This window comes from Nicotiana sylvestris, chromosome 8 (assembly GCF_000393655.2).
Source record: "Nicotiana sylvestris chromosome 8, ASM39365v2, whole genome shotgun sequence".
NCBI lineage: Eukaryota > Viridiplantae > Streptophyta > Magnoliopsida > Solanales > Solanaceae > Nicotiana > Nicotiana sylvestris.
Genome location: NC_091064.1, coordinates 21282603 through 21301413, shown reverse-complemented (window position 1 = coordinate 21301413; position 18811 = coordinate 21282603). Strand labels below are relative to the sequence as shown.

The 18811-nt window shown below is 37.7% G+C and overlaps 2 protein-coding genes across 2 annotated transcripts; one reads left to right on the top strand and one right to left on the bottom strand.

Annotated features, from left to right (window-relative positions):
* Window positions 1-395: 395 nt before the first annotated feature.
* On the bottom strand, window positions 396-13823 carry LOC104231735 (putative RING-type E3 ubiquitin transferase C3H69). Its single transcript, XM_009784785.1, has 7 exons — window positions 13745-13823; window positions 12406-12493; window positions 11551-12317; window positions 7501-7570; window positions 2215-2303; window positions 2036-2095; window positions 396-1014 (listed from the first exon to the last, which is right to left on the bottom strand). The coding sequence occupies exons 1-6, from the start codon at window positions 13753-13755 to the stop codon at window positions 2059-2061; spliced, it is 1062 nt and encodes a 353-aa protein (XP_009783087.1). The 5' UTR covers window positions 13756-13823; the 3' UTR covers window positions 396-1014; window positions 2036-2058.
* Window positions 13824-15161: 1338 nt separating this feature from the next.
* On the top strand, window positions 15162-17570 carry LOC138874772 (uncharacterized). The gene is made up of 3 exons (XM_070153553.1): window positions 15162-15902; window positions 16743-16929; window positions 17032-17570. The coding sequence occupies exons 1-3, from the start codon at window positions 15162-15164 to the stop codon at window positions 17568-17570; spliced, it is 1467 nt and encodes a 488-aa protein (XP_070009654.1).
* The last annotated feature ends 1241 nt before the right edge of the window (window positions 17571-18811 follow it).

The following is an 18811-nucleotide window of genomic DNA, read 5'->3' as shown; positions in this document are numbered from 1 at the left end:
AGTTTTTCATGATGTCTGAGCAATTCTCTGCCTCATCTTACAAAGAAATCTATTAACCATAGATAAGAGAAAGGATGAGAATGTTACAAACTAGGCGACAGTGAGATATCAAATTGTGGTCAAACTATAGATCCCCCAAAAGGAGTACCAGCAGGTGACGAGAGCTTAAAGAAGTAAAACTGATGAATTTCAAACTATTAATTCTGAAACTGTAATTCAGAAACAACAACAGCCATAGAGGCGGATCCAAGATTTCCGGAGCTTGGGTTCACCATTACTTTTTTAAAAAAAAAATTAAACCAAAAGGTTGATAGGTGATTTGATCCCCCTGACCTTAGGCTATTGGAAATAAGAGACCAAAACCAGTGCATCACTTGGTGTCTTTTGACCTTGGGTTCCATCAAGTATATATATTTATTTTTGCCAAATTATGTACATCATATCTATACTATAACCCAAGGACCACGGGTTCACGTGAATCATGTGTTATATGGTAGATCCGCCCCTCAGCCCACTAGAATCCCACAAGTGGGGTCTGGGGTAATTCAGAAACTGTTCTCAAATATACATGTTTCCAATCCCCATTTCTTGAGGATATATAATCGTCTCCCATTGGTTTCACATTTTTGGTGCTAGCTGAGGCTTCCCGTCATATCGGAATATACTGTTGCAGTTTTTCTGCTTCCGGTCACTGCCTTTTCTAATGTCTTGTTCAAATGAAATAATGCAAGTTCTCCAGTAATAATTAACATGGCAGTCAGGAGAAAAATAAACAAATTACTATTAAAACTCCTGCTTTCCGCCTCAATGACCTTCAAACCACTTCACAGGCATTTCAGCCTCTCCGGCAGTCTGACTCACGTACAATGCCAAGAACAATAGGAAGCAAAGAGTGGCGAAAATTGCCGGGTTCAGCCATCATGCCCCGAGCAAAGGAAGAGGCGCCTCGGATGATGGGCTGCATAGACTACACTGGCACGCTAACAGAGCATAGTATTTCGTAAATGCTATAATCTGCAGCATCGTCAAAATCACAGTGTCACTCGACTAAGAGAAAGATTTCACAGTTAATATACATAAATATTAAGGTCATCGTCAAAAAAAAATTGGAAAAATCATGTCAAGAGTATAAAATGCCTTCAGGTAAGACTAGCCTTCTAGAGAAGCTATTGAGTTTTCAACCAAGCATCAAGAATATAAACAGATAGTTATCTCATTATTCATCACCTATGCTTCTGATTAATCTAAACGGAGACTTAACAGGGAAGACAACAGAGTGGAGTTAATTATAATTACTAAAGATCATTTCATATCACTTTTCTTTTAGATGCATAAAGCAAGAAGTGAAAGCAGCATAAGATGGAATACGGAATTCTACATCTACTTATACAAACTGATGACGGGGCCCAAGGATCCAGCTCTCCCGAGTCAGCATCAGCTAATTGTTCTAAGTCGGAGTCGAGTTCCAGATGGAGAGCTCTAATCCCAAATAATCATACAGATGGCTTAAAGAATCTACGATGTGTTACAACCATTATATTGCACTCAACTCACCCCTACAATTAGTCAGTTAATAAGGCACTCAACCATGAAATCATAGCTCAGCTACAAAGTATAATAAAGCACTCATGCTTTTTAAACAGTATTAACTATTACTGACCATCCTGTAGGCAGCAGATAAACAATAGAAACAAGTATTGCCTCAGAGTGAATTGAATGCTTTTGTCTCTTCAAATGTTCATATAGATCTTAACCAACTCTACATCAATTTGAAGGTCGGCCATTGAACAACATTAGCATAGATCATCAACAAATATGAGAAGAATTTAGATGGTGGGTCGTGGGTGAAATCACACATAAAAGCATACTCCCCAAAAACCATTTAATGACTGTCTCGCTTTTCCATTTCAAAGGAGATCTATAGTCTTTCTTTAAAAGTCAAAAAGAAATACGAATCAACAACAAAGAAATCCTTCGCAAGCAAAAGTGTCCACAAGATAATAGAGAAAAAGCAAACAGGGTGATTCGAACATACCTTGAAATTACAAAAAGAGTTGTTCATCTGATTTCCAAGTTGCTAAGGAAATCCGAGAGCCTGTGGAAACCAGTAATATGGAAGAGCGGATCAAATGGTGGTCATAAACCAAAGCAGAGAATAACACAATGTAAAGATGTAACCAAACATGACGAACTAAAGGTTCAAGGATATATGACCTGATATCTTTAGCAATTACTGTGTTTCCATCTTCAGAACCAAGATGGCGCAGCACCACTTCCTCCAAACGACCATCACGGTATTGATGCTGCAATGGAAGACCATAATGTCCATAAAATGCATCTTAAACCAAAAATATCAAAATATGAAGAAAGGATACAAAAGATGACAAATCCAGAGAGAACATCAAACCTTGTTTGGATGGTTGTTACCCATCGTTTTATAATGTATTGAATTGGGATACAACGTTTGGATGGATTATATCATTTGTTGTGGTTTAATAACATTTTTAGTGTTTGATTTGACAGTAGGGTATTGCAAAACTGATAAGTTTACTAAAACGCACTTAACTGTTGTAAATATATACTAGTATTAGATTTATCAACAATTATTCATAAGAATAATTTAAGACTTCTTTTTTCCTAATTTATCACCAATTATGCCTTTTAAATATATTAAACAATTAAATTCATGCAATTCCTAGTGAAATGTATATTCCCTCGGAAAAAATAGTTTTTCCACAAAAGAAGAAACAGATAAATAAAAAGGACCAGACCTTACTTTTTAAGAGTTGATTTCCTTTGTCTTAAGTAAATTAAATGAATTTGTTTTTAGTAAAATACAGTTATTTTGCTTGTGAGGGCAATAAATTAATCATAAAAATCTAGCTGGACTGATGATGGACTTGTGATTGAGAGGACGGATAATAGATGTCTGACCATGACTCATGTCAAACAGCCATATACATGCCGCCTGACTAATATTTTTAATGGACACCAGCAAAGACAAACAAAAATCATGACAAGTATTGATTGCATAAAGTTTAAAAAAAAAAAAATCATGACCGAGTAAATAGTGATTGCATAAGAAGGAAAGGAAGCAGTGTTATCAAAGGCGAAAAGCGCAAAAAAGCTCTAAGATTCGTTGGGGCTTTAAGCGCAAAGCGCAAATAAAGCGTGGGCTTTAATGAAAAAAGGCACAACTGGAGAAAAAAATAAAAATATATATATGTAGTCCAAGACGAATAATTATAACCATGAATAGCAACTATATGGACAAAGAAACTGGAAAAAAAGTACGATAAAGTGAAATATCAATAGTTTAGTGTCGTCTGTTCAAGATTACACTTATTGGCAAGTAAAAGTATGTCTTGGAGCCTTGATGCGACACTAAAGCGCCCACAAAGCGAGGCGAAGCGCTCAACATGTTTTGAGCCTCGCTTCAGGGCTAAAGCGCGCCTTTGACAACATTGAAAGGAAGTACCTATAGATTCAATATGAGTTCGAGGCGTGTAGCTTATAGTTACAGTTAACCGACTCAATCGAGGTGGGATCAGAAAGGGAAGTGACATCCAACATGGGAAGCTCGGTAAAAAAGTAAGAGGAGTGGCCAAAGAACGAGAACCTCATATAGATGGATCTGCGAATGATTGTTGAACCGAGAATAGAGGACTGGGGGCATGCAAGAAGATAGGCTACGTGGAGCAGTGGTTCTGGAGCAGGTTCTTCAACTTGATCAATGCATGTTCTACTTACTTCCTTCTAGAAGCGAAGGTTGGCAAGGGAAGACCCATTCATGTTCTATTCTATGCCATGCCGAAAATTCAGTATAGTGATACAAACCTATTGACTTGTTGTGGATGAAGTCAATGAGCATACACGTGCTTTAGTTCCATTATGTAATGAAAAGATTGCACAACTTAAGTAGAAGAAGGTGAGAGAGAGCTCCTCCTTCTCTTTAGGAAGGTCTAACCTCCTTCTCCCATCCAATCATTCTTACCTCGTTTAGATCAGCTTTCTTTGGATCATTCACCTAGTGCACTATTAAAACTAGTTTCCTTCTTTATTAATGGAAAGGAAAATTCTTTTTTCCGTTGGACCAAAGTTCTGAGACAAAAGAAAAAGCTACTGAGCATGAAGTTTGGTATGAACGGATTGAGAGAAAGCCACGATGTGTTAGCGGAGTTTATTGTTCTAAGCTTGTCACGTTACGGCCTTGACTTCTGAGAGACACAGTGAAATCAATAGCAGGTGGGTTAGAAAGAAGAAGCGCAGCAATTCATGGTGTTTTAGAACTACCAGAAGTTTGGCAGGTATATGAGAATAGTCACTATGCAAAGACAGGAAAAGTTTTATCATCCATCCGGAGTTCTCTTTAAATGCGGGCTGGTCTGATGTCGCAGATAAGGTCTGGAGGTTTGTCGAAGAAGGTGCCACCACAATTTCACGCCGATACCCCCTCAACAACCTACTATAAGTTATGACAATGCAGCCGAAGGTCTTGGTTGCTGAGAAGAGAACAAGCAAAGCAGATTGAATTTGCCAGGAGTCAACAAACTTGTGATAAATCTGATTCTACGAAATCCAGAGTTGCCGCTCTTAAAAGGTGCTTGGTGGGTTAGAGAGAATTTGAAGACGGACAGATTAATGCTCGAAATCCCCCCCCCCCAACCCCCATAGAGAAAGAGAATAGAGTTTTCATATGCAGATGGTATTGGCAAGGAAAAATCTTTCTGCTGAACTGGTGGTGCAACAAGGAACCCGACATCACTAGTTGACTTCGTGGTTTCCTACTGTAGTTATGGTCATCAAACATATTCTAATGGGTCAGCCACATGTTTGGAGGACTAGTGGAATCGACTCTTAACGCATAGGAGAGGCAAAATCTATGTTGGGTTAAATTACGAATAAAGGTTCAGGCTCAAAGAATTACAAAGGAGATGGATCTCGGACACAATTTTTTCCGTAGAATTCGACCAAATTGAAAGATGAATATACGGTCTCATTTTGGCCAGAAAACACCTCTTCCCAGAGAATGAAATATTTTCACTAAGTAGAGACAAACTTATGGTTTAACTAAAGGCCGTCCTTTGTTCGGCATTTGCTTGGACCATGTAAAGACAACCCAAAAGTTGTTACTAAGGGGAAGGACCCACGTGGAGTTGTCACATTTGGCCAAAGTCTCACCATCTCTTCAAATTCAAATATTTATTGCTATGAACGGCCGATATCAGCACATTCCCACCTTTGGGCCAAGCGCAATCTCATCTGATTCTGCCCTCCCACAACAGAACAAAACCCTCACAAATATACAAGCCCAATCTACACTGAAAATAAGCAAGCCCACTCCCTAATACCCAATCTAATACAGAACACACTCCTAATAATTTACCCAAGCCCATCTACACAAAACCACCCATCAGAAACATTTTTACTCACACGACTTTTCTCCCAAACTCCTCAAACCATCGAGCACACCTCTTAGTGCCCAATCCCCACATACACAATCCTCGATCTAAACCTGCGACCGACCTTGCTCAATCCAACAGCCCAAGCCTTTCCCCACCCAAATAAATCCCCAATACCGACACCCAGAATAACAGAGCAGTAACGGAAGCCTTAATGCACTGATTTGATGCAGCTCATAGATAATGATACTGAGCATATTGCAGTTAACTTTGTCGAAGACATCCATCTTCTCCATTGGTACTCAAATGAGGATTATCCCTGTTTGCATGTATCTACCCCAGCCATGGCTAAAGCTGAATATTCACTGTGGATCCGACAGAAGGCAACTAAGGTGGGTGAACTTCTGGGAGTGAGTAAGGAAAGGATAGAAGATCAGATTACTGAGTTCTTATTGAATATCAAAGGATGCCAAAATCACAATTAAGCCAATCAATGATGATAATAGCACCCAATTCTCGGGAAAAGGTCAAAAAGGGATCCGGAGGTAAAAAACTTCTTGGATTTTATATCAACTATGAGACTGGTACAAGTAAAAATAAAGGAAGGAACGTCTCATCTCTGATGTAGCGATGAAATTGAAAATTCTGTATTTGAATGTCAGAGGCATCAATGATCCAGAAAGAAGGAGCATAAGGAAGCTATTGTTCAAAAAATGGAAGGTTGATTTCAAACGTTTACAAGAGACTAAATTGGAACACTTTCAGCTTTAGTTTGCTAGTAAACTTGGGCCCAGTAGAAGGGCTGGCTTTGCGGCATTAGAAGCTGAAGGCACTAAGGGAGGACTTGTGATTATCTGGGATGGCTTTGCGGCATTAGAAGTTGAAGGTCACCTTCTATCTAAATGCACTTCAGAAACTTCTTCACTGGTCTTGAGTGGGTGCTTTGAGGGATTTAAGGCCTCACACACAGAAACGAAGGTCTACAACTTTGCTCGAGTTATCTGCAGTCAAGGGCCTCATCACCAAGCCATGGGTAATCTGTGGTGACTTTAATGTCACCAGGATTTTGGGAGAAAGAAGACACAGCAGTAGAGCTACCGGAGAAATGGAGGAATTATCTGAGTTCGTTGACGAGCTCAGACTTGTAGACCCCCCCCCCAACTCACTGGTGATCAATTCACTTGGTCAAGAGGTCCCTCTAGCTCAAGAATAGACAAGTTCTCATTTTCAACAGACTGGGTTGACAATTTTAGTAATATCAAGCAGTCTTTGATGCAAAAAGTTGCCTCAGATCATTTTCCTCTCATCTTTGCAATGCAGACAGTGGTCAAGCAAATTCTTATTACTCAAATTTGAAACATGTGGCGGGGCCGTGAGGGCTTTGAGGAATTGGTGAAAAATGGTGGAATTCATTTCACATTTATGGCAGCCCGGACTTTGTTTTGCGGAAACAATCACAGCAACTAAGAAGCAAAGCTGAAGGAGTGGAATCAGCACATCTTTGGAATATTGGAACATAGGAAATCTGAAATTTTGAGAAAAGTGCAGTGGTTTGACAAGGAAGCAGAAGCTAGGGAACTCACTGAAGATGAAAAGCTCCCCAAAGCTGAATCCTCCATAGAATTAGAAAAACATTGCAAGATTAGAGGAAGTAGCATGAGAAAAAAATCGAGGTCCTTATGGCTAGAAAGGGGACAAAGCACCAAGATTCACAAGATGATAATGCTCATAGGAGATACAATCATATTGACGCGCATTGGGGACCTTCATGGGTAGAATGGTTTAGGCTGTCTAGTTGATCTCATTGGGTCCTTGTAACTGACACAAGTCTTGACTTGTTTGTCTTTCTGGAAGTCTTGTAACTAGGGTCTGTTTCCATTAGCACTATCTTTGTGCTAAGTTCAATTTTTAATGAAATATGTTACCATTTCAAAAAAAAGAATGGTTTAGGCTGTCAACATATAGAAGTACATTTGTTGCTTTACATACAGTGATGTAATAGACGTAAAAAAAAAGATCCATTCAAATGCAATAAATCACTGTCCCCTAATTAAAAAATAAAATTGTAAAGATATTCGGGCATCATAACATTTCTTACCCTGTAAAAACAACTAGCCCCAAATGGGCAAGTCCCACTCCCAAAGTCAAAGTGCTTGCAGTCGATAGATCTGAAAACAGGAAATAGAAAGAATTACTTCAAAAGAAAAAAGCACTTCAGAAAAAGAAAAAGAAAATGTTTTAGAGAAGTTGGGGCATGATAGCAACAACAACCTAGTGGAATCCCACAAGTGTGGTCTGGGGAGAGTAGTGTATACACAGACCTTACCCCTACCTATGAAGGTAGAGAGGCTATTTTCGAAAGACCCTCGGCTCAAGAACGTAAAAAATGGAGCAATATAGAAACAATAGCAACAACTATGTAATAAGACAGTGTAAGCAAATAATACAACGAATAATAACAGAGATCCAAGGAAATGAAACAACAGGAATAGCGTCAATCTCACCGCTAATACTGACATACCGTATATAAACAAAGGACTAGGAATAGGAAGGTACCCGACTAGTACAACTACTATTAGCAAGACAAGGCAAACTCTAGACTGTCTATCAACCCACCACCCTAATTTTCGACCTCCACACCTTTCTATGGAGGGTCATATCCTCGGTAAGCTGGAGCAGAGCCATATCATGCCTAATCACCTCACCCTAGTTCTTCTTAGGCCTCCCTCTACCCTCCTCTGACTCGCCACGGGCAAACTCTCGCACCTCCTAACCGGGTATCAGCGTCATCAGCGTCTCTCCTTTTCACATGACTAAATCATCTCAACCTTGATTCTCTCAACTTCTCTTCCACAGGGGCAACACCCACTTTGCCCCTAATATATTCATTCCTAATGTTATCTTTTTTGGTAAGCCCACACATGCATCGCAACATAGCATACTAATTAAAAACTTTATGAAGCATAAAAATACTCCCTCAATCAATCAAAGCTTGGCATCATCACAGCAATGTGATAAATATAAATATTATAAAGCTAAATCCTTTCTAGATTTTTAAGTTTAGCTTTTAAATGTTCATGTAGATCATTATGAAAGACTGAACATCAAAATAGCTGAAATGTTTCCTAATATGAAAGCTCAGGATCATACTAACTACTTTGAACGCATGGCAGAATGTAATCAAGGAAAACGTTACTGTAAAAGAGGTACATCTCTAGAGAGAGAATTCAATAATCCAGTCATAAGAATTCACCACTTCTGGTAGATTGGTAATGCACAAGGTCCAAACCATTCTTCAAAAGTACATGTTTGGGTAATCAATTAAGCTTCCAACACAACTCACATAAGCTAACATCCTTGTTCCGTTCAACTTTTTCCTTGATGATGCGAATTTTTGGCAATCCACTACTTTCTCCCCGAAAGTAAAACACCTGGTGTGTTAGAACAAAAATATACAGCATCCGTCTCATTCAAAACCAGAGTCCACTATGTCCTAAAAGTTCAAGAAAATGATCATGTAACTTTAAAGTAAAGATGAACATCTCGAATAGGATGAGAAATGTCTCTTCCAAAGAAGCTTGTTCCTAACAGCAATCTTCCCATATTCTTATCTATTCTCTATCCAAGAACATTTCTTGTTTTCCCATCCACCACTTTCAACTTCACCAAATATCCAAATATGTGAGTTCAACCCAAATCTTCCTGAGTTTTCAGTATAGCCACCCCATGAGATGTTGTAAAAGGACAAGTACACCATTCCTTTTCATACTATATCAAGCCCTGATTAATTTCTTCCATGAGCTTTCCCATCTGAGAATGTTTCTATCTATGTTAATTCTGCTAACAAAATATCGTCTTCTCTCTAATAGCTCATATAAGACTGATAATCTTCCTCCCAACTTCCTAAGTTCAAATGACTTTCTCAAGAAAATTTTCCTTTCCATTGCAATAGTTAGCTTATATGATTTAATTTCTCCTTGTCATATACTAGGCTTGAAGTTACTCTAAATCTAACCTCTAACTTTGCCAGAAGAGTAATCAGTGAAAATGATAACCGCCGCAAAGACTCTGTTGACTGAATATCTCAATAATAGACCTAAACTACAGCACCCACAAGCTTAGCTAAGCTTCAACACCTTCAGCACTACGTACTTGTTTCTTAGCAGATGCATGGAACTTGAAACCATTCGCGCTCTTCTGGAATATATTCACCTAAATATAGTGATATGCTTCAGCTGGTTGGCTCTAAAGAATGCCTGTAGAAGCTTCCAGCTTGTTAACAGATGCTACCCAAGGAAGCTTAGAATCAGTTAACCATCTATTATTGCAATGTGCTGTAGCTGTAGACATGTGGCATATGTTTCTAGCTTTATTCAATCTCGAATGGGTGATGCCACAGAATATCGGAGATGTTGTCGAGAGCTGGGCCTTTGGAGAGTTGATAGGGCCATCAGGGGCACCTAGAGGATGATACCAGAATTTTTTTGTGCCAATGGACTGAAAGAAACCTCAGATGTTTTGATGGAGTCTCAACTCCAATCCACTTGCTGAAGGCCAGATGTTTTCTTAGTATTGTTTGTTGGGCCAAACAATCCTATGTAAATAATTCTACTGTCTTTTTAGATTTTTTGAGCTCCCCCACTCTAGATTAGCCTCATTAAGGTATAATTTTTTGGTTATTGGCTAGCTCCCAGGTCCTATCATAACATCTTGTAAAGGAGCTAGCATCTCTATATTTGTAATCACTGCATCTGCTTGATGCCTTTCAATGAAGCAACTTACTATACCAAAAATATTCACCTAATATATCTTATAAATAGCATTAGCATGCTCATAAACACGGACAAACAAAAACAAAATAAACATCCACTTTAAACAAGACAAGATATGGCACAAAATCTAAGAACCAGTTTCAAATTTGACTATCATCAAAAGATGCAATGGTTACCCAAGCTACAAGGGGCACTCCTGGAGATGATCATATTCAACAGAACACTCACCAAAACTTGTCTGACACATTCTAAGTATAATCAATATATGGTGTCCAATGCGGATGGATAAGTTGGTGTTGTATCCAAATTCCCACATAACATGAAAGTCCTTGTTTTGGACAGGTCATGTGAAGTGTTTCCAAAGGCTCACCTAACTACCTAAGGCACCCTTAAGCTCTGAAACTAGGTGCAGAATAGGTTGTGCCTTTCACCTTATTTAGGTGGCACTTCAACGTTAGCACCAATGGACTAAGTTGTACATCTCATCCCCATGGGCTTGATCTTGAAGAGCATGTCACTAAACAATAAATATTTCTTCTAGCTGTAATCTTTTCAAACTTTTATTCACATAATTATTGTTTGGGTGTATAGGTATTAATCTTGAACTACATATATAATTTTTTTTATCTTTTTCTTCATTTGCACCTTTCTTCATTAAAGGTCACGTTTTACTTGCACTTTACGCTCAAATTTCAGCTCATTTTAGATCTTTGCCTTTGATAACACTAGTCATGTGCATGTTTAGATCTTAATGCTATTTACAAAAAAAAACAAGGGAAAACATATAACAACAAACAACATTTCTCAATTTCCAAGATAGAGGTACGGCTACATGACTTCCCACTGTCCATTTTGCTCAATTTGAAATAGTTTCACTCTAATATTCAATAATTCAAGTTCTTTGACACGAGAAGTTCTAAATATTTTATACTAATATATACATGCAAATTCTAACGGGATTAAAAAAACTCTTAGCAAAATTATATTTAATGTAAACTTTATTCCAACTAGTTGGTAATGCATAGGCTGATCTTTTCCCTCCAACATCTTCTATACTTCACCAAATCTGCATGAATTCCAAGAGATTGTACGCCTTTCACGACTTCCTTTCAAGTCATTTTAAGTCTATCTTATCCCCTTCTAATACCTTCAGGCATCATGGTTTTAGACATGCTAGTTCATGCATCAAATGTATCATTTTTTATCTTGTTTTTATATGACCACACGTCCACCTTAACATTCACACTTCTGTCACTCATCTTCTGAAAATGCTGGACCATTAAAGGCTCCACATTCGCTCCCATAATACATAGCTCGTCTTACAACCATTCAATAGAATGAAAAATACGTACAGAAAAAGAAAGAGAGTGATAAACCTGAGTTTTGTTTTGTAGCTGTCAACTATTTTTTCCTTCTCTTCTTTTGTGAAGTACCAAATAACACTCGGAATGATAAAATATGAAAGCTTGCGGCATATGGGGCAAGCCCTCAGTGCAGAATTAACATCCATTCCAGAGGAAGAACTGCCACGCCAATTCCTGATACACGATATACAAAATGGATGATCACACTCAGAAAGGATCCCAAACTTCCTCTCAGCTACCATTGACTTGGAAAGAACACATTCAAGGCATACACTGCATTCTATTTCTTGACTGCGCTTCAACAAATCAATGTGCTTTTGCCTGTTCTCACATGTTTTTATATGCTCCTCTCTTTCCTGAGGCCTGAAAGGATGCAAGCAATGCTTCCCACAGGTTGGACACAAATCTCCATGAATATGCGGACACTTTTCTCCACGATGGCAATTACCAGCAGCAGCAAAAGCACAGATCGACCTATCAGCTGGACTAACACTCCTCAACTCAATCATGTCATCATTATCCAATGTATCGTGAAGCTCTGAGTTTTGGTTCCATGTCGGTTTGCTTGAAGCTGAATACTCAGTATAAATACCAGGCACAATACCCGCACTTTGCGCACCCGCTCCAGGAGCCACATTGGTAGAAACAGAACTTGAAAGCAGATATTGTTGAGGCTGTGCTGAAGATTGAGCTGAAGGCTGTGATCGAGACAACTTAACGTGCTCATATCTACACCTGCTTCCATAAGCACAAGCTCCTTTTTGGTAGTAGGTGCATACCTGACACAATAAACCAAGAGAAAACAATTCGATGGTGAACAATCAATTAAGGCTTGATCATTAAACTAAAAAATGCCAAGAACGTTACATTATTAGGACTAGTTTTCCAATCATGTGAAAACTCGCAATGCTCCCCCTTCAGACATGCCCCATGTGCAAAGAACTTGCAAAGAACCCTGGACAAATATTAGAAGCATGTGTAATTATATAATATGGCCATCTACCAGAGATTCACCAAAATAAACAGAACTTTAATTTAATTGAAAGTAACGATATACTTAGTCAATTTAATTTTTGTATAATTGCATTAGGTAAGGTTGTCTACATCATTACCCCTTTAGGGTGCGGCCCTTCCCCCGGACCCTGCATGAATGTAGATGCTTTGTGCACCGAGCTGCTTTTTTTAAACTTAAGGTAAACTAACAACTTGACGAAGTAAAAACCAAGTAATACCAATTTACCTCTTCAAATATTAACTTTTATAGCACTTATCATACAAAATAGTGCTTAACTTTTAGAATATGCATTTTTTTTTTAAATTATACGGATGCACATAATAAACAAACAACGAATAGTTTAAATAACCACTTAAATTTAACAACACAGATAGCACTGAAAGAACCATTAGTTTCCTCGAAATTGCTCATACAAACTCATATTGAATACCATTAGACTAAAGAATCCTCCTTAATGGCATATATTCAAAGTTTCTTGCAGTCTACTTTAAGGCAAATATCATAAGCACCACAAACACATAAGCTAAATGCAAAATTATATCTATCAATTCACTAAGGGGTTATTTGGTATGATGGAAAAGCAAAAATAATCCTGGGATAAAAATTTAGTATCGTCTTATCCCTTGTTTGGTTACTAATCCTGGGATAAGTTATCCCGCAATTAAAAATAGTACCCGAATAACTTAACCTACCAGAGAGTAGAATAGTAACCCCGGGATAAGTTATCTAGCAATAAAGCAGTAAAATTGATCTCGGTACCAAGATAAATACAACATACCAAGCAGTCAATAAGAAATAATACCAGGATTACTAATCTCGGTATAATTAGTCTCAGCATAACTAATCCCCACATAATTTGTCTCCAAAGCAAACGACCCCTAAGTGAATTTTGCAACAAAATGGTTGAAAATGAAAAATCCGTAAGCATGTTAAGGAAAAATACAAATAAAGTCAATAAAATTCAGCTCATAGAGCCTAATCGCAAAAGTAAACGTTTTACCTCAGATAAAATTTAGGAATCACTGATAAACAAAAAAGTAGCCATTAAAAATTCAATTCGCTCTAAACGAAGTTGTCAGTGAAAAAAAGGCGATCATTTCAGTTCAGTTTCGGAAACAAATTCAGATAAGGTTCTAATAAACCACCATGTTACAACTTAGAATCAATCAAAAGGAAAATCTGAAAAAGCACCTTTGCGACATGGCTTCGACCTTTGGGTTGGCAGTCAGAAATCTTATTAGGTGGCGTTTGGGATTTTAGTTTTAGGTCTAATTTTGAAATACTATTTATTTAGGTATAAAAGAGCTCTTTTGGAAACTTTTCGAAAATAATTTTAGTTTTTGAACCCACTGTTTTTGTAAAAAAACTTAAATTTAAGAGAAAACAGTTTTCTAGTATTAATTTTTGGAAATTTGTCCAAAACTTTCTCAAATGTATAGCCCGTTTGGTCAAGTTTTTTTTTTGGGGGGGGGGGGCCAAAAGTGTTTTTGGCCAAAATTTGAGGTGTTTGGCCAAGCCTTTAGAATAAAAAAAAGTGACTTTGAGGAGAAACGGAAAAAAGTAATTTCTCTCTGAAAGCACTTTTCTGAGAAACACTTTTGAGAAAAATACACAAAGTAGTTTTCAAAAGTTTGGCCAAACAATAATTACTGCTCAAAAACTGCATTTCAAATTAATTAGCTAAAGTTTCTCACCAAAAGCATTTTTTTAAAAGAACTTTTGAAAAAAAACATTTCTCAAAATAAGTTGATTTTTGAATCTTGGTCAAAGAGGCTTGTAAACAGGAACATTGTTCAGGTAATGGATTCTAGCTAGATTGGTTATGTGTAGACGAGTGGTTAGCTAGTGCAAGTTGTAGCTGTAAAACTTATGTAATGTTAAGTTGTTATTATTTGTATAGACGGTTAATTAATTAGGCGGTAAATAATGTAGAAAGGTAGTTAACACTATAAGAGGTAATAGTGTGTAAATATACTCTATACAAATACATTTCATTTCTTAGAAGAAGATAATGGAAGTCTTTCAACTCTATCAGAATCTTCTCTTGTCTTCTTCCCCATTCATCCCCAGAGCTGAAGCTTCCAGCTATGGATGTTATCATAGCATCAGAGCATGTGTCGCGAGTCTCCGGCCACTGAACATTTTCAATTCCACTTAATTTTGGAGTTTAATTGTCTCTGTTCGCTTTGAATTCGAAACTAGGGTTCTGTAATTTGAGCTAAGTCTATGCAATCTGAGTAACTATGTAATCTCTTTGAGTTTACCTACAATTTCCTTGGCAATTGGCGAGGAAACAAGTACTACGCCAGTTGGACCTACTACAGGAACTTCCGATAACACAATTGTTCTCATTCATGGCAATGTCTTCCCTACAATTGATCATAACCATTCTCTGTACCTACAACCAATAGACATTCCAGGTAACTCCTTAATCTCACTTCAGTTAACAGGATTTGAGAATTATGCCATTTTAAGTAGATTTATGAGAATTGGATTGTTAGGTAAAAGCAAACTATGTTTTGTTGATGGTAGATTCCTTATTTCTAGGTTTGAGCCGGAATTATATAATCAATGGGAGAAGGTAAATGATGTACTTTTGTCCTGGATCATGAATGTTGTAAAACCAGGACTATTGAGCAGTGTACTGTATGCCTCAAATGCACACAAATTATGGGAGGACTTGAAAAAAAGGTTTGACAAAGTAAATGGTGCTAGGGTGCAATACCTACGTAAAGAGATTCATTCTCTTACTCAAGGCACAATGACGGTAACAGACTACTTCTCTAAACTGAGAGATATTTGGGATGAGTTTGATACTATAATGACATGTCCCAGTTGCCCCTATCCCGAGTCAAAAAGGTACCTTGAGCACTTTGAGTATCAAAGATTAATACAGTTACTAATAGGTTTAAATGAATATTTCAGTCAAGCTAGGAGTCAGATCACAATGATATATCACATTCCTTCTGTAAACAAGGCATACTTCATGATCATAGATCAAGAGAGCCGAAGAAACCTTGCTAATTTCACACAGGTCACAGGGTCAATAGAAAGTACTGTCTTGTTTAGCAATAGGGGAGGGAACTATGTTGGTACCAATTTCAAACTTGGACCCAAAAGAAACATACTTGTTTGTGACTACTATCATATGAGGGGCCACACTAAGGAAAACTACTATAAGTTAGTTGGATATCCACCAGATTTCAAGTCCAAAAGGAGGGGAGGAACAATTGGAACTGCTAACTGCAATGCAAAACAAGCTGGCTGGATGACTCCTCTTACAGGAGATGCAGCATGTGGAGTTAATAGTGCAGTCAACAATGATGCAAAACTTGGGCAACAACCACATGTAAGGGGAGGTTTTACTTCTATGGCACCCCAGCAGTTTAGCAACAAACTTCTGCATCTTTCTTCACACCAGAGCAGTATTAGCAGATCAAACAAAGGCTTAAAAGGGGATTAGATGAAAGATCCTCAATCAAGTCAGTAGTTGCAGATACAGAAGCAGATCTTATGTCTATCTATAGTGATAGAGAGTGGGTTGTGGACACAGGTGCCTCTAACCATATGGCCTTTAGCTTACAAATATTAAAGACATATAGATTAGTACCAAAATCAGACATGAGCAAAGTGCATCTACCCATAAGAAATGTAGTGTCAGTCACACATAGAGGATTGACTTCTATATTTAAGAACCAAGACATATCTAATGTGTTATACATACCTGAGTTTAAGTTCAATCTTCTCACAATATCTAAACTCACTAAAGAACTGAAAATACATGGTAATGTAATTTCCTGACTTCTGAATCTTCCATAACCTCTTCAATAGACAAGTGAAGGGGATTAGTAGTGAGAAACATAAACTTTATGTGTTGTAGGAGAAGAAGGTGAAGGCCTCATGTCAGGATTCTAGACAGCTGGTGAATAATAACACTAGTACATGTTCTATGAATAAGACTAGTCATGCTCACATGTTTGATATATCATATTATAGTAGCATATAGCATAAGAGACTAGGTCATGTACCATCAGAAGTAATAAAAAAACATGAGTTGCTTAGACATTTAAAATGTGATACTCATCAATATTGTACTATTTGTCCAGAAACAAAACAAGGAAAGTTGCCTTTTCAGCTAAGTAATACTGTATCGGCGTCTACTTTTGATTTACTGCATTGTGATATATAGGGACCTTACAGAGTCCCTACATGTGATGGAAAAAGATTTTTTGTCACAGTAGTAGATGATTACACTAGGTTCACTTGGACCTTTTTTATGCACTCAAAGTCTGATACTACTGTAGTTCTCAAGGAATTTTTCGCTAAGATTAAAAACATATTAAGTGCTTGTGTTAAGATACTCAGAACAGACAATGGTAGTGAGTTTTTTAGCACTGACTTCTAGAAATGTCTGTCCATTTTTAGTACTGAACACCAAAGCATAAGTGTGTACACTCCCTGACATAATGGAGTAATAGAAAGGAAACACAGAACTATCCTTGAAATAGCCAGAGCACTGAGGTTCAAGGCAGGCATTCCCCTTAGATTTTGGGGTGAATGTGTTAACACTACTGTCTATCTACTGAACAAGCTGTCATATAGAGTCATCAACTTCAAATCACCATTTGAGCTACTTTATTTGCATGCTCCCTCTTTGAGTCATCTCAAAGTATTTGGTTGTCTTTGTTATGCAATTGTCCCTAAGTGTATGGATAAGTTTGTTTCCAAAGCCATCCCAACAGTACTTTTGGGTTATTCTCCTATACAAAAGGGATACAAACTATATGATCTCCAGAACAAGACTCTTTTAGTAAGCAAAAATGTGGTTTTCAAAGATGATTCATTTCCTTTTAAACAGCTGAAGTTTGCAGGCACACCTATATTCCTAGTTATGGACTTACTACCATCAGATGAATCTACTGTAGAGATATCTCAAACTCTCACTACTCAGTCCAATCCTATAGATGATTCGACTGAGGGGGATATTTCACCATCTTCTTACTTTCCTAAAGCCTAAGCTCATGCATAAATCACTTGAAATATCCAATTCTTTACCTGAACCATCTAACTCCATAGAGCTTAGGAGATCTAGCAGACCAAGAAAATCACCAGTGTGGCTGCAAGATTATGTCACGAAATCAGTTGGCAACTCGCGTGCATATCTTATCTCCTCATATGTCGTTTACTCACATTTGAAGCCACCTTATCAGCAAACGTTGTCTCTTCACTCAGCTATATCTGAACCTAAAACTTTTAGAAAGGTTGTCTGTGATCCTAAATGGGTGCAGCCAATGAAGCAGGAAGTTGCAGCACTTGAAGATAATAACACTTGGACCATTGTGGACTTGCCATTTGATAAGACCCTCATTGGCTGCAAGTGGATATTCAAAGTTAAATATAGAGCTTCAGGAGAGGTTGAAATATATAAAGCTAGGTTAGTGGCCAAAGGATATAGCTAGAAAGAAGGTCTAAATTACACTGAAAATTTCTCACATGTTGCTAAAGATTGTGACTGTCAGGTCCATCATTGCTTTGACTGCCGCTAAACATTGGTTGATATACCATATGGATATACATAATATATTCCTCAATGGTAATCTCCTTGAAGATTTACATGCATATCCCTGAAGGTTTTTGCAGTCATGGGGAGACAAAGGTCTGCAAATTGCACAAATAACTATATGGCCTTAAACATGCCCTATGGCAGTGGAACATGAAACTAATTGAAGCCCCGGTGAAGATGGGATTCAAGCAGAGGCACTTTGACTACTCTATGTTCACTAGAAGAACATATGATGATATTGTGGTAGTCCTAGTGTATGTAGATAATTTACTAATCACTGGGACCAATCCTAATCAACTAAATGAGATAAAAATGATATGCAAACCAAGTTAGAGATGAAAGATCTTGGTGAGTTAAAGTTCTTTCTGGGGATTGAGTTTGCGAGGTCTAAGGAAGACATAATAATGAATCAGAGGAAGTATGTCATGAAACTAATCTCTGAATCTGGCCTAGGTGGAGCAAAACCTGCTAGAACCCCTCTTGAAATGAATCAGAAACTAACTTCGGTAGAGTATGACAGTTGGGATAAAACTAATGATGAAGATGAGGTGTTAAAGGATCCTAGTAGCTTCCAAAGGTTGGTTGGAAGACTATTATATCTCACCATGACCAGACCTTACCTGACCTATCTTTTGTAGTGCAAGTTCTCAGTCAATTTATGCATTATCCAAAGGTATTACACATGGACGTTGCTC

Coding starts and splice junctions, on each gene's coding strand:
- LOC104231735 (XM_009784785.1), bottom strand. Junction 7,571..11,550: donor AGCTACAAAACAAAACTCAG/GTTTATCACTCT, acceptor TCCTGTTTTCAG/ATCTATCGACTGCAAGCACT. Junction 2,096..2,214: donor GTAATTGCTAAAGATATCAG/GTCATATATCCT, acceptor TGGTTTCCACAG/GCTCTCGGATTTCCTTAGCA.
- LOC138874772 (XM_070153553.1), top strand. CDS start 15,162: ATGAATGTTGTAAAACCAGGACTATTGAGCAGTGTACTGTATGCCTCA. Junction 15,903..16,742: donor AACTTGGGCAACAACCACAT/GTAAGGGGAGGT, acceptor TGTGATATATAG/GGACCTTACAGAGTCCCTAC. Junction 16,930..17,031: donor GATACTCAGAACAGACAATG/GTAGTGAGTTTT, acceptor ATGGAGTAATAG/AAAGGAAACACAGAACTATC.